The 13,545-nt window shown below is 40.3% G+C and overlaps 1 protein-coding gene across 1 annotated transcript in view; it reads left to right on the plus strand.

Moving 5' to 3' along the window:
• The window catches only part of LOC117322222, a 43,397-nt gene that overhangs the window by 21,141 nt on the left and 8,711 nt on the right, over positions 1-13,545 (plus strand). The window contains exons 4-5 of the mRNA XM_033876999.1: positions 4,424-9,136; positions 11,699-11,856. Coding sequence (XP_033732890.1) covers positions 4,424-9,136; positions 11,699-11,856 — 4,871 coding nt within the window. The remainder of the gene's footprint in view (positions 1-4,423; positions 9,137-11,698; positions 11,857-13,545) is intronic.

A 13,545-nucleotide genomic window follows, 5' to 3' on the forward strand; every position in this document is an offset into this window, starting at 1 on the left:
CGACATTTTTTAAGAGCTAAATTCCGTTTGTAATACTGAACATATCGGCACGACTAACCTACATGCTATTATAAGTGTTTCATAAATTCATAAAAGAAATTGTCGGTTGAATCTTATAACAACAAGTCTTGGGGATAAAAAGTACTGCTTTACTTACATCAGGTAATTTCCCAAGGCGGTCGCCGATATCAGTACACACGATAGTCAACAACTCATCTACCCGTTTGCTCAAGCGGAACTAATCTCTGACACACCGGTAGATCTACCTGGCTGATGTTTTTACAGGTGTAGAAATGACACAGTCACCGGCGCCTATTAAATCTTTAAACTGCTGAAACAATAGCGTAATTACTGCCGAGGTGTTCAGAGTACAACTGTAACGGTCAGTGCTGTCTATTAAATCGGATAAAACGCCAACTCAGTTACAGTAACATTTTATACGCACATGCGCAGCCCGACTTCCGGTGCTAATACACATGGAAATGGCGTGGTTATCAATAAAAAGTAAGTAGGCCGATCAAACAGTATTTTGTATATGTCCAATAAAAGGTAATGGTTCTGTTACGTTTTGTATGCAATCTGTGTTAAACTTAAACGGTTATTTGTTTTGACATTAATAACTTGTTATTTTGTCGAATTCCGTTTTATCGTTTACCTTTTGCAAACATGACTTGCACATCAGATCGTTATTGAAGTGACTAAGTGAAAGAAACTTTATCGTGACTGTATATCGGCAAAAATACACCAAATTACAAGTGACAAAACGAAACATTACATATATATTTACATGTACTGACCAGTCTTTACACTAAACTGATGAGCGACAGAGCGAAGTTATAATGATTATATAATGTTGACAAATATTGACCAAACTTTTCACCAAAAACGATAACTCGCTTAATTCGAACACTCGGATAACTCGAAGTTTTTTCGTGGTCCCGTCGACTTCGAGTTAACGAAGTTCCACTGTATATATATATATATATATAGGCAGGCTAAAGTCCCTGTATCTTCTATACATTGATTCTTCTATTGAATTCCCTAGACGTACTTCCATATATGATAAAAGTATCTTCTGGCTTTTTTTTTATATTTAATGATTCTTTCATTCATACAGTGTGAGTATACATATTCAAACCTCTTCATAATGCTACATGTTATATACTGCTGGAGAACTATATTGTATAGCTATATATGTCATACATAGCCTGAGGAAAACCATTTGCTTGTGTTTAAACTTTCAGTAGTGTTGATAAACCAAGATCAGTGGAAGCTAGCTACAGGCAGCACTTGCATTAAAAAACTGAAAAAATGCCCAGATCAATAATAATAGAATTGGTAGGGCAATGAAAAGTGGCTGATGTGTAGATACAATCGACAACTTGGGTTATCTCGAGTGACTAACTCGCAGACATGCGTGCAACAATCGATTGTTTCACTATCAGAATTTGCATTGTTTACTTGGCTTCTTGTGCCCAGCATGCACTTGCAGACATATATGCCAAATCTCCAGGGCAATCAAAGTGCTTGTCATCCAGTACAGAAGTTTGCTCAGAGCAGATCTGTTGAGTGCTGTTCGAACATTAAGTTTTAATGTCCGAGTGGTACACCATTTCACATAACACTGACTAGTTGAATCCAGTTCAATATCATCTATTGACTAGATCAGTCCAGCAACTCCCATGAATAGTTAAAATTGCAATGTAAAATTTTTTTTGAGTGAAAAAATATCAACCAAATAGAATGTGTCTCTGTCTGAAATGTTTACAATGAGAAATAGATTAATTGGGAAGCTATAATGTAGGAATCGGAAGGTAAACAAAAAAACAAACAAAACTTAAGATCTACTCTGGTGAAAAGTCAAAATTTTCTGATGACTTAACAAGTCGACCTATTGCGATCACCTTTTGTCCGACATCATGCGTTGTCCAGCGTCCGTCATAAACAATTACATTTTCAACTTCTTCTCAGTTACCAACAGGCCCAAAGACCTGACATTGGGTCTGTAGCATGCTGGGATGAAGGGCTACCAATCCAAGTTTGTTCAAATGGATGACCTTGACCTTCATTCAAGATCACTTGGGTCAACTATGCTAAAATCTTTAAATGACTTCTTTTTGATAACAAAGAGGCCCAATGTTAGGTTTGTAGCATGCTAGGATGAAGGGCTACCAAGTTTGTTCATTGTAGCTATAGGTCACTACCAAGTTTGTTCATTGTAGCTATAGGTCACTACCAAGTTTGTTCATTGTAGCTATAGGTCACAACCAAGTTTGTTCATTCAAGGTCACAGGGATAAAATATGCTAAAATTTTAAAACAACTTCTCAATAACCACGAGGCTCAGAGACCCGATATTTAGTCTGTAGCATGCTAGGGTAAGGAGCTATCAAGATTGTTCAAATGAATGACCTTGACCTTCATTCAAATTCACAGGGGTCAAATATGCTTGAATTTTTAATTGACTTTCTCTCATTAACCAAGAGGTCTAGAGCCAAGAGGTCTAGAGACCTGGTATTAGGCATATCGCATGCTGGGATGGCTTCATAAAGGGGCAGATTGCCTCGAATATTTGACATTTTTCATGTCCATACTGTTAGAATTCTTTGCCCCATATATAGGGTACAGGCAGTAAAACACTGGATTCATAACTCAAGCTTTAGAGATCTTCTTGTCCCAAGAGATTTCCCAATATATGCATTTATGTAGTGATCATGATACATGATTAACTAAATCAATTGGACTGGCTTTTGGCCTGTCAAGTTTGAATTATAGCTCATAATCACTTGATGAGCTGAAGGCTCTATATGTGAGATATAATTACTATGGGATATAATGTATATGTGCATATCTGTAAACTGCTTTCAGTACAGATAAATATAATTGATGAGACTAGCTTGCTTTTGAATAACTTATAAATAAAAATTTCATGACCAAATATATAACATTGTGAAAAACAGGAATTGAGTCGGGGTCTGCAGTGATAAACCTGGCCGTACCTCCTTAGCCGAAGAGGCATGCTTAGTCACCTAGAGCTCTGTTTACATATATGCTATATTTTAAATATATTTTTGTAACTCCGATATATAAAGGTATGTGATCAGCTACACACAGTCAGTAGCAATAATAGGACAGCTGTACATGTATATATTTTAATGATTCAAGACTGAAACAGGTTTTGGAGTTGATGTTCGAATCAGTCTTCATCCATGGTTTGAAAATTATCTGTAAACAATTCTTGCTATTTGATAAAAAAAAATTTGATTATTAAAAAATCCTGAAAAGGATTTTTTTTTTCATTTTCATTTAATTCAACAGATCCAAGAGTCCAATTACAGAATTGATAACAATGATAACAAAAATACAGTAATATATCACAGACAAGAACGTTACCATGCATGTGATGTAAAGATTGATGAAATTTCTCTTTCTAAAATTACATATATATATGTAGGGTTCACCCTTGGATCCTATATATAGTTAGTTGTTTTTGTTCAATTTTGCAGCTTATGAGACATTAACAAATTGGATAGTTGTGTGTGTTAATTTCATAATTATACCCGGGGGCCCCCGCAACGAAGTTAGGGGAGGGTATACTGGAATCAGGTTGTCCGTCCGTCTGTAGACACAAAGATGTACCGGCTATTCCTCCTAAACTACTGAGGGAATTTCAATGAAACTTTATGGCAATAACCCTTATACATTCTATATGTGTGTAATCTATATCATGTTGTACTTTAGTGGTTACCATGGTAACCAGGTCACTGTACGTTTTTTGTGTGAGGGGGAATTTTGTCCAGTCAACTCCTCATAAACCTGTGAACTGCTTCAAGTCAAACTACACAGGAGTGATATAGGGACCATGTGTAAATGAACATGCATGATATTTCTCTACAGACTTTTTGGTTTCCATAGTTACCAGGTTTCAATACCCATATTCTTGTGGAAAACTTTGTCAAGACAACTCTGACAACTCATATATAGCTATCAACCGATTTTATTTTAAATACACAGGAATGTTAGAGACTCATAATGTGTACATATGCATGCAGGTTTTCCCCCCACAAATTTAAGCTGCTGTGGTAACCCATGGACTAAAACAGGTTTTTATCAGAAAAATCTTCACCTCTGGACGACACAGTTCTATTTAGACTGATAAACTATTCTTGACTTTTGTTGCTTTGATAACAGTTACACAAGTGAAACAATTTAATTGCATGTACACAAAATAGAGTTGAACACCAACCTCAATTTATAATCTAGTTTGCATTTAAAATGGCCCTTGGCCTTTTTAAAAAAAGAAAATAAATAAAATTTACATGTTATAGAGTTTAAATATATATATTGATGTTTGGTTAGACAGTGTTTTACATTTGTACTAAATATAAAACTTTCTGATCAGTGTTGCTTTGTTTTACTTTCAGAAAGCAAGGGGAAGAAGAAAAAGGGTAGAAGTGGCAGCCAAAATCCATATGACCGCCTCTTAGTCTCTGAGCTTTTGGCACAAAGAGAAAAGCTGAAGAATTCTGCCCTTCAAACTGCCAGCAGGGAGAAAATAACCAGCCCCAACACCTCAGAATCTCAGACAGCTGGAATAAAGCAGGCTGGCCCGGGAGGAATGAACGAGGGCAGACAGACCTCAGGGGATCCCTTCAGTGAACATTTACCAGACTGCAAACAGGACAGAAAATCACCAGGTGCTCAGAGTGATGTATCGCATGTGAAATCAGGGTCAGCTAGTAGTGATCCCAGTGATGACCTAGGGCCAATCAGTTCTAGTAAGGTGGTAAAGCTTGACTTCAGTCAAGGCAATCAGGAAGATTGTGGCGTTCCTCCAGGTTCAAGTATGCCCAGTGACAGTAATGCTGGACAGACTGGACAGACTGGCCACTTCCTACAACAACAGAACCAGCTTACAGTTCAGACGGTCTTCTCTCAGGAACATCTCAAAGAACAAGTTTTCATTCAACAATCTCCCACTAATCCACTACGAAGCTCACCTGGCTATGGATTTATTCCTCCGAACCATACCCTACCATGTGGAAACTTTGGTTCTAACATCCAATGTGGAAGCTCTCCAGTTAACGTTCCCCAGAATATGGGTGTAGTTGTTCAAGGTGTTCACCAAGCCAACTTTCCAGTGTACCAGGTCCAGAATGCATCCAGCAGATTCATGAACCAACAGCTTGATCAGAACCATATCATGGCTGGCCCACCATATCACATTAACGCTATGCATGGCATGGGGTTTGGAGGACGGCCTCCATTTAGTGCAAGTCCACAACAGTCTATGTACCATTCACCTAACCCTGTGTACCAGTCTGTCGACCCTTTATGGACAGAGAAAAAGAAAAGCAAACCCAAGAAAACAAAGGCAAAAAAGGAGAAACAGAAAGTGAACAGTGTATTTGAAAGTGATACTCCTCCCCCAAATGTTGATGTTAGCCAGCTTCATGATCAAGGGAGAGGTCCCATTCCAAAAGTCAAATCTTCTTCATCATTTCTAGAAAATCCCACAGCTTTTTTGGCTGAGCAGACAGCACTTATAAGTAATTCTATGACCTCTACTCTTTCTAGTCCAACCTGTTCTTCGGGCAACATGTCTGAGAGCACTTCTGCTTCTGTCAGTAAAGATGGAAAAAATGACACTGTTGACGGCGATGTCGTCGTCAAGACCAAAGCTATGTCTCAGACATCCAGCAGTTCTGTGATGAACACCACTAGCATTTCACTTTCAAAGCCTATATTTACCTCGACACAAGCATTAGCATCAGTGTGTGGGGGAACAGTTTCTAAAGAATCCTCATCATTTATCAAGCCTTCACAGCATCCATTGGAAAATGCTGGAATATTTCTGAAATTACCCAACACAGGATCTGAATCTCATATACAACTGCCTGACACTAATCAGGACATGTTTACTAAGGACCGTTGTGAATCACTGTCACCAGACTCGGGCAGTGAAAGTTTAGTGTTTACAGAGACTATCACACCTAGTTCTGTGGTTCACCACACACCGTCAAACACTGAGGATGACAGTGAAGGCAAGAACAACCAACAAACAAAAGATAAATCTTTTCTCATTGACAAAAATGTAGTGACATCACAAGTGTTAAATGTGACGGGTCACAATGTGTTGGTACCATGTAAAACTGGGAGTAATGATCACAACCAGGAGAAATCTTCATCACTGGATACCAATCTGGCCAGTGGGCCAAGATTTAACAGGAATACAGGAACAAACCTGATACAGCAGATGCTAGGACATCACAGCTCAACAGAATTCCCAGCCAGTAATCTGCTGTCGGCCGCCGCCAGGGCTCAAATGGTACAACAGCAACACAATCATATGAACATCATGATAAACCAGCAACAACCCGTTCCTAATATCCAGATCAGTCAATCATTCCCGATAGGCATTAACCCAGGATCCTCTCTGCCTGTAGGAGTGGACGGAAAACTGGCCCCAACCTCCACTTTGATCAGTGCAGGAGCTGAAGGCAGTCCAATGATAGTCAATCAAAGTTTATCTGGTGGTCTAGGTGTTGTCAGCAATCCTTCACATTCAAGTAGCATTGTGTCTGCATTACAGAGTCAGTCGTCAACAGATTGTACTTCATCCTCAGCCACTTCACTTGGGAAAAGCTACACAGGTGAACAAGACTCGGAGACCTCCGGCCCTGGCACTGACACAATCTCCAAAATTCTTGCACAGCCTGTGAATGGAATCAACACATCAGCATTACTCAAACAAGGTCATTTTGATGGAAATCTTATGAAACACCTAGGTAGTTTGCCTGTCCAGTCGGTGATGGGTCAGACTGGCATCAATGCCCTGGAGCATGTTCAGGCTAACAGTGTTAACACACCCATGCCACCTATATCCCTGCCACTGGTTACCGCTGTGACCAACTCCCTAACACAAGTTATCCCAGCAATAGGCACCAATGGCTCACAGAACCTCCTTAGTCAGCAGGCCATGATGAATCTGTTCAACAATCTAGGACTCAACACAATGCAAAACAGCGCTGCCAATGGTCAGGGTGCCCAGATGGTGTTGACAGGTCAAGTCCTGCCACAGGATAATATGTCATGTTTATCACTGGTGAACAATGCAGTTGGACCCAATACCTATCTCAATGGCATGAACCAGTCCAACTTCCCACGCTTTATTGGTTGTAACAATCTTACACAGAACATTGACTTGGGCAACATGGTCTCAGGCCAACGTAACCTGATGGACCCAAATGTTCTTACTAAAGCTGGTCCAACGATGACACAGTTGATACCGTCGGAACACCAGGGAAATGCCATGCAGATGAAATCAGCGATGGCATCACAGCCTGATGACCTGCAAGATCAAGTCAGTAAGATGCAGTTGCCATGTGAACAGGTGTTGCCCTCAGTGACTACTACATCAGGACAGATGGTGCTGCTTCCAAATGTACAAATGCCACTGTTACAGGTGCTTAACGCCAACCAGATGTCAGCAGCCTCTAATCCTGCAATGCTGGACAAGACAGCTGACTGTAGCATCCAACAACAACCCTACCCAATACAGAGCCAGGCCGATATCCAGGCATTGATTGGTCAGCTGCAGGCAGGTCTCACCCAGGTGGGCACACCTCTAAACATGATGAATGTTCAGCAGGTGTGGAACAACTTGACCACAGGCAGCAACCTGACTGCAATGCAGCTGCAGACACTCCAGCTTCAGCAGCAGTTACTGCAGCAGATTCAGCAGTTACAAGGGATGCAGACGCTTATCAGTCAGTTTAATATGCAGAGTAACCCAAGCAACCCAATCAGCAGTGTAGCCAACAAAACTGCCACTACCACAGTCAGCAATGGCCTGGCTGCTGTTGCCATGACCACAGGAAATAATACTGAAAATTGTCTCTCCATGGATGGCAAAACCTTCCTCACTCATCCAGTTACCGGAGACAGCATTGTTATGCCTATGAGAACCGTGGCTGATGTAAATGCACCTGATCTAAAAATTGACATTCCGACATGTAGAGTTGTAAGCAATAAGGAAAACAAACCTGATTCCTTCGATACTGTATTTGAAAGAGAAGATGGAAAAAATGGTGAAAGTGAAGATGGCAAGCCTAATGTGAGCTCTTCTGTACTGGAAGGTAATAGTTCAGCAAGTTCAGATATGTCAATAGACATACACACATCTGAGCTGCCAAGTGAGACCTCTAGTACAACATCATTCAATGGTACTCAGTTGAACTCCACTCAATTGCCAACGAGTTTGGAATCGCGCCATACAGTCCTATCTTGCTCTAGTAGCCAGAAGACTCTCTCCGAGGATTCTATCAATGGTACACAGTGTTCATTAGTGACAACTTCCTGCATCACAGAGCAAGATGTGTCTCCTCAAAGTAGCAATAATTCATCAGTTTCTATCAACTCGAATAAACCAGAAGATGGTAATGATTGGGATGATCACTTTGAAAAAGATATCGTAGATGAAACTGTGTTGCAAGATAAACAGTCGGGGTCCACAGAGAAGCAGCCATGTATTGACCAGAGCTATGACCGAGCTACTGACTGTAGAAAATCGGGTTGTGCCACGCCCAGATCATTATGCTCTGAATCAGGGATGCAAGAGACTCGGAACAGAGCCACGTCTTCATGTCATACAACTTCTAAATGTGAAGATTTCAACCAAAAACCAAATAGTAAAGTTAGCAAAGACACTTGTCCAAGTACACCACCTCGGACTTCAGATCATAGTAGTGTGTCATCTGGCAGAACAGATTCCTCAGGTTTTGAAATCAGGGATGGGAGCCAGCAGAGTCGCCCACGTCCTCAATTAGGTGTAAGTACTGTGTCCTCAACTGTAGGTGCTGTCAACAAGACTGACAAAATCCGCCAAAAATCTAGTCCAGAGCATGATCCCAGTATTGCTGAGAAACCCAAGGAGGCCAACCTTCCATCAGATGTTGTCACAGCTACTAAGTCTGACCTTGGACAAAGGGTCGAGGCTAACTTCTTCAGGGCCAATCACCTTATGAACACCGTGGAACTCTCCAGTGAGCGTGCCCAGAAAGCTGCTGATGCTCTCACACTCGTTAACAGGGTGGGCAAGCGATCACGTGAGATAGATACAGACTCCTTTGATGATGGTAAGTTTAAGAATTACATTATAAAAGTAGCTTTATAAAGTACATGTATGCTCTTTTGAACAAACTTTAATGATGTATTCACAGTACTTGTCAATAGATCTCAATTGAATAGAATTACAGTCAAACCTGTCTATAAAGGCCACCCAAGGGAAGCAACAAAAGTGCCCTTTATAGACAGGTGCCCTTTATATAGGTTCCATTCATACTGTGAAATTTGATCACCAGTAGCCCTTTATAAAGTATAACAAGCTATAAAATAAGGTTCACATTTTATTACAGTATTAAATAAATACATATATACAGCACCATTTTATAATATTACTCATCATAAAAATTACATTTAATAAAAAAACAGTAAAAATTCTGTAAAACATTTACCAAACTTAAGATAATGCTACCGTAAAATGTTACATAAAAACACTACTCATTGATCACAGTTAATTCCACAGCACTATTTGTTTACACAATCAATGTATCGTAGGCCGCCTTTGTCGTTTCCTCTCGGGCGCAACATTGTCCTCCAGATCAGCGAGGTTTTCCAATTTTCGTTTTAAAATCCTATCGATTTGTGTTTTCCCAACACCATACTTCTCGGCAATTTTGCGAGAACTAGTACGAAATTTCTCCGATTCTCTGATGACTTCCAATCGTTGCTCGTGGGTTAAAGCGACCCGCCGTTTCTTCGACATCTTGCATCAATTGGTGAACTACAGATCACTGATCACTTCCTAGTTTCAGTAAACAACCTCGTTCTCGATAATTGGACGACATCCGGATCCCGCGGGATTTGGTTTATTTGTCTCAAAATATATTTATGTATCAAATGCTATCAGATTCCTACTGTAACTTTTAATTACTGAATAAAAGTTAAAGACACACAACGTGCATACGTTTATTCAGACAAATCATTTATAAAATAATTACTCGCTTCAAGATCAAGGTGAAGGCCGCGACACAGTCGCCATTGCGTTAGGAAGTGTGCTCTGCAGTTGGAGATGTAATCAATAAAAAAACCACTGGAAATACCTTTTGTGGGTTTTCACCCGTAAACACACTGCCTTGGGCAATATATATACAGACTTATATGCCGCAATCACGGTTAGTACATGTATTTATACAGACACGCTCGATTGACTTCCAGAGCTTACCTGTGTCTCGGTGAATGCTGATGTTTTTACAGTACCATTGATCAAGATATTATGGTCTACTGATTTTCCAGGGGGAAAATAGCCTCGACTTTTGTGCCCATTATAAACAAGTTTGTTTATATTTTTGCTGAGAATAAGGTGCCCGCTGCCCGCGTTGAGCAGGTCCCGCTATATAGAGGTTCAATAAAGAGTAAAACTTGTCGGGGGGGGGGGATTGAAAGTGCCTGTTATAGACAGGTGCCCGCTATATAGAGGTGCCCGTTAACACAGGTTTGACTGTATGTTTATTTGACATTCCCAAACAATTTTCTGAATATTATATCAATGTTTCTAGATGGCAAAGTCCCCTATAATGAAACTAAATACGTACTGGGTATTATATTATTAATTTCTCATTTCTTGTAAATACTCACAATTTCACTTATTGTTTGAGAAAAAAACCCAATATTTTTTAGCTCTTCTGGCAATATTGTGCAACATTCTTCATCTACTTTGTAGCTCACCTCCATAAAGTTGAGGTGGCCTTTTGCTATACCCTGTGTCTGTTTCAATTTAATAAAATGGTTGAAGTCAATTTTGAAATAATTTTACAAATACTATATCAACTAAACCATTGAGAATGGAGTCAAAGGTCAAGGTCAAATTTGGTATCTTTTAACTATCCCACCATCATCAGATATATCAAATGCCCTATGCAAGTGGTCCTTGGTTTGTCTTTGTTCTGCTTTCCATCTGACTGTCCGTCCATCTGTCCACCAATCCTTTAACAATTATTGTTATATCACTATTTCTAGTGTTGTACTGATGATTGGTGAGGATCGATCAACAACGGAAAAAAGGTTACCGATATTCCTATCATTGTTTTTACATAAATGATCATTGGAAATAATCTACGTTGAATGCACCAACACAGTTGCAAACAAACGCTTCAAACTTTGACTAACAGCCAGTGCTGTATATAAGTCTTGTGTGATGTCAAATATACAGCCTCTGTGGCAGAGTATATTAGCTGTGGTCATCAGATGAGTCACACAACTGTCGCCAAATTGGTTCTCAGGTGAAGTCTCCAATGACCACTTACCTGTAGTTAAATTATTATTTGCAATGTAGATTGTTTCAAAAGTAGTCATACAAACCCCAAACTAGCAATCTTTGCTAACAAATCAGTATATTTTAATTGATTTAAGATCTAGAATATTGGCATAGAACTGCAATCAATCTCTCACAAAAATCGGTACCATGCTATTGGCGGCAGCCATGATGGTTGTGATGAGATTGAGTATTCTAAAAATGGATCCGGAATCAGGAAACGGACAAATTTTTTAATATTTTCTCTCTCTCTCTCTCCTGATTATAGACTTTTGTTTGATTACATTTTGCTGATCATACAACACTAACTATTTGTGTTTTACAGAAGACAGTTCTTCATCAGAGATATCACTGTCGTCCTACCCACACAACTTCACTACTGGCGACCTTGTGTGGGGACAGATCAGGGGCTTCCCATCATGGCCAGGCAAGGTTGTGGATGAGAAAGAGGTGAAGGAAGGCCATACTCCTGATGCTGGCAAGGTAAACAATGCAGATTTGATGCTTGTACAGTATTAGACATTCAGTAATTAACATTGTACACAGTTTCACAGTTTGATCAGGAATATAGCCAACAACATCTGCCATCTTGGATTTTGACAATTGGAAGTTTGTTATTGCTATATCTTGAAAAATACCAGAGGGATAACTAAGTACCTTAGTCCCTAACTCTGCCCATTCAATTTTGTGGTAGTCTGATCAAGAAAACTAAATGGCTGCAAAGCTGTCTTGAATTTTTAGCTCACCTGGAGCATTTTAATTCATTTAAGCAATGAACTTCAACACTTATATTTACATTGTCTTACCATTTCCGTCAACTTTGAAAAAAACTGAACCAACAAAAAAAAAAAAAAAAAAATAGAATTCTGCCTTTTTAGGTCATCTGACCCGAAGGGTCAGGATGACCTATAGCCATCATGCTTCGTCCGTCGTCGTCCGCCGTCCGCCGTGCGCCGTGCGCCGTCCGCCGTCCGCCGTCAGCCGTCCGTAAACTTTTCACATTTCAATCTTCTTCTCAAGTTCCACCAGTGGGATTAAGCTGAAACTTGCCTGAAATGATCCTGAGATGGTCCTGACCAAGTGTTGTTATTTTTCGGGTCAGTCCGAAATCCAAGATGGCCGCCATAGCCGCCATTTTGAAAACACATTTTAAACTTCTTCTCAAGTTCCACCAGTGCTGTTGGGCTGAAACTTGCCAGAAATGATCCTGAGATGATCCCGACCAAGTGTTGTTATTTTTCGGGTCAGTCCAAAATCCAAGATGGCCGCCATAGCCGCCATCTTGAAAAACACATTTTAAACTTCTTTTCAGGTTCCACCAGTGCTATTGAGCTGAAACTGGCCTGAAATGATCCAGATATGATCCCGACCAAGTGTTGTTATTTTTCGGGTCCGTCCGAAATCCAAGATGGCCGCCATAGCCGCCATCTTGAAAAACTTATTTTAAACTTCTTCTCAAGTTCCACCAGGGCTGTTGGGCTGAAACTTGCCAGAAATGATCCTGAGATGATCCCGACCAAGTGTTGTTATTTTTCGGGTCGGTCTGAAATCCAAGATGGCCGCCATAGCCGCCATCTTGAAAAAACACATTTTAAACTTCTTCTCAAGTTCCACCAGTGCTATTGAGCTGAAACTTGCCTGAAATGATCCTGATATGATCCCGACCAAGTGTTGTTATTTTTCGGGTCGGTCCAAAATCCAAGATGGCCGCCATAGCCGCCATCTTGTAAAAAAAAATTTAAACTTCTTCTCAGGTTCCACCAGTGCTATTGAGCTGAAACTGGCCTGAAATGATCCTGATATGATCCCGACCAAGTGTTGTTATTTTTCGGGTCCGTCCGAAATCCAAGATGGCCGCCATAGCCGCCATCTTGAAAAACTTATTTTAAACTTCTTCTCAAGTTCCACCAGGGCTGTTGGGCTGAAACTTGCCAGAAATGATCCTGAGATGATCCCGACCAAGTGTTGTTATTTTCCGGGTCGGTCCGAAATCCAAGATGGCCGCCATAGGCGCCATCTTGAAAAACACATTTTAAACTTCTTCCCAAGTTCCAGCAGTGCTATTGAGCTGAAACTTGCCTGAAATGATCCTGATATGATCCCGAGCAAGTGTTGTTATTTTTAGGGTCGGTCCGAAATCCAAGATGGCCCCCATAGCCGCCATTTTGAAAA

Source organism: Pecten maximus, chromosome 2 (genome assembly GCF_902652985.1).
Source record: "Pecten maximus chromosome 2, xPecMax1.1, whole genome shotgun sequence".
NCBI lineage: Eukaryota > Metazoa > Mollusca > Bivalvia > Pectinida > Pectinidae > Pecten > Pecten maximus.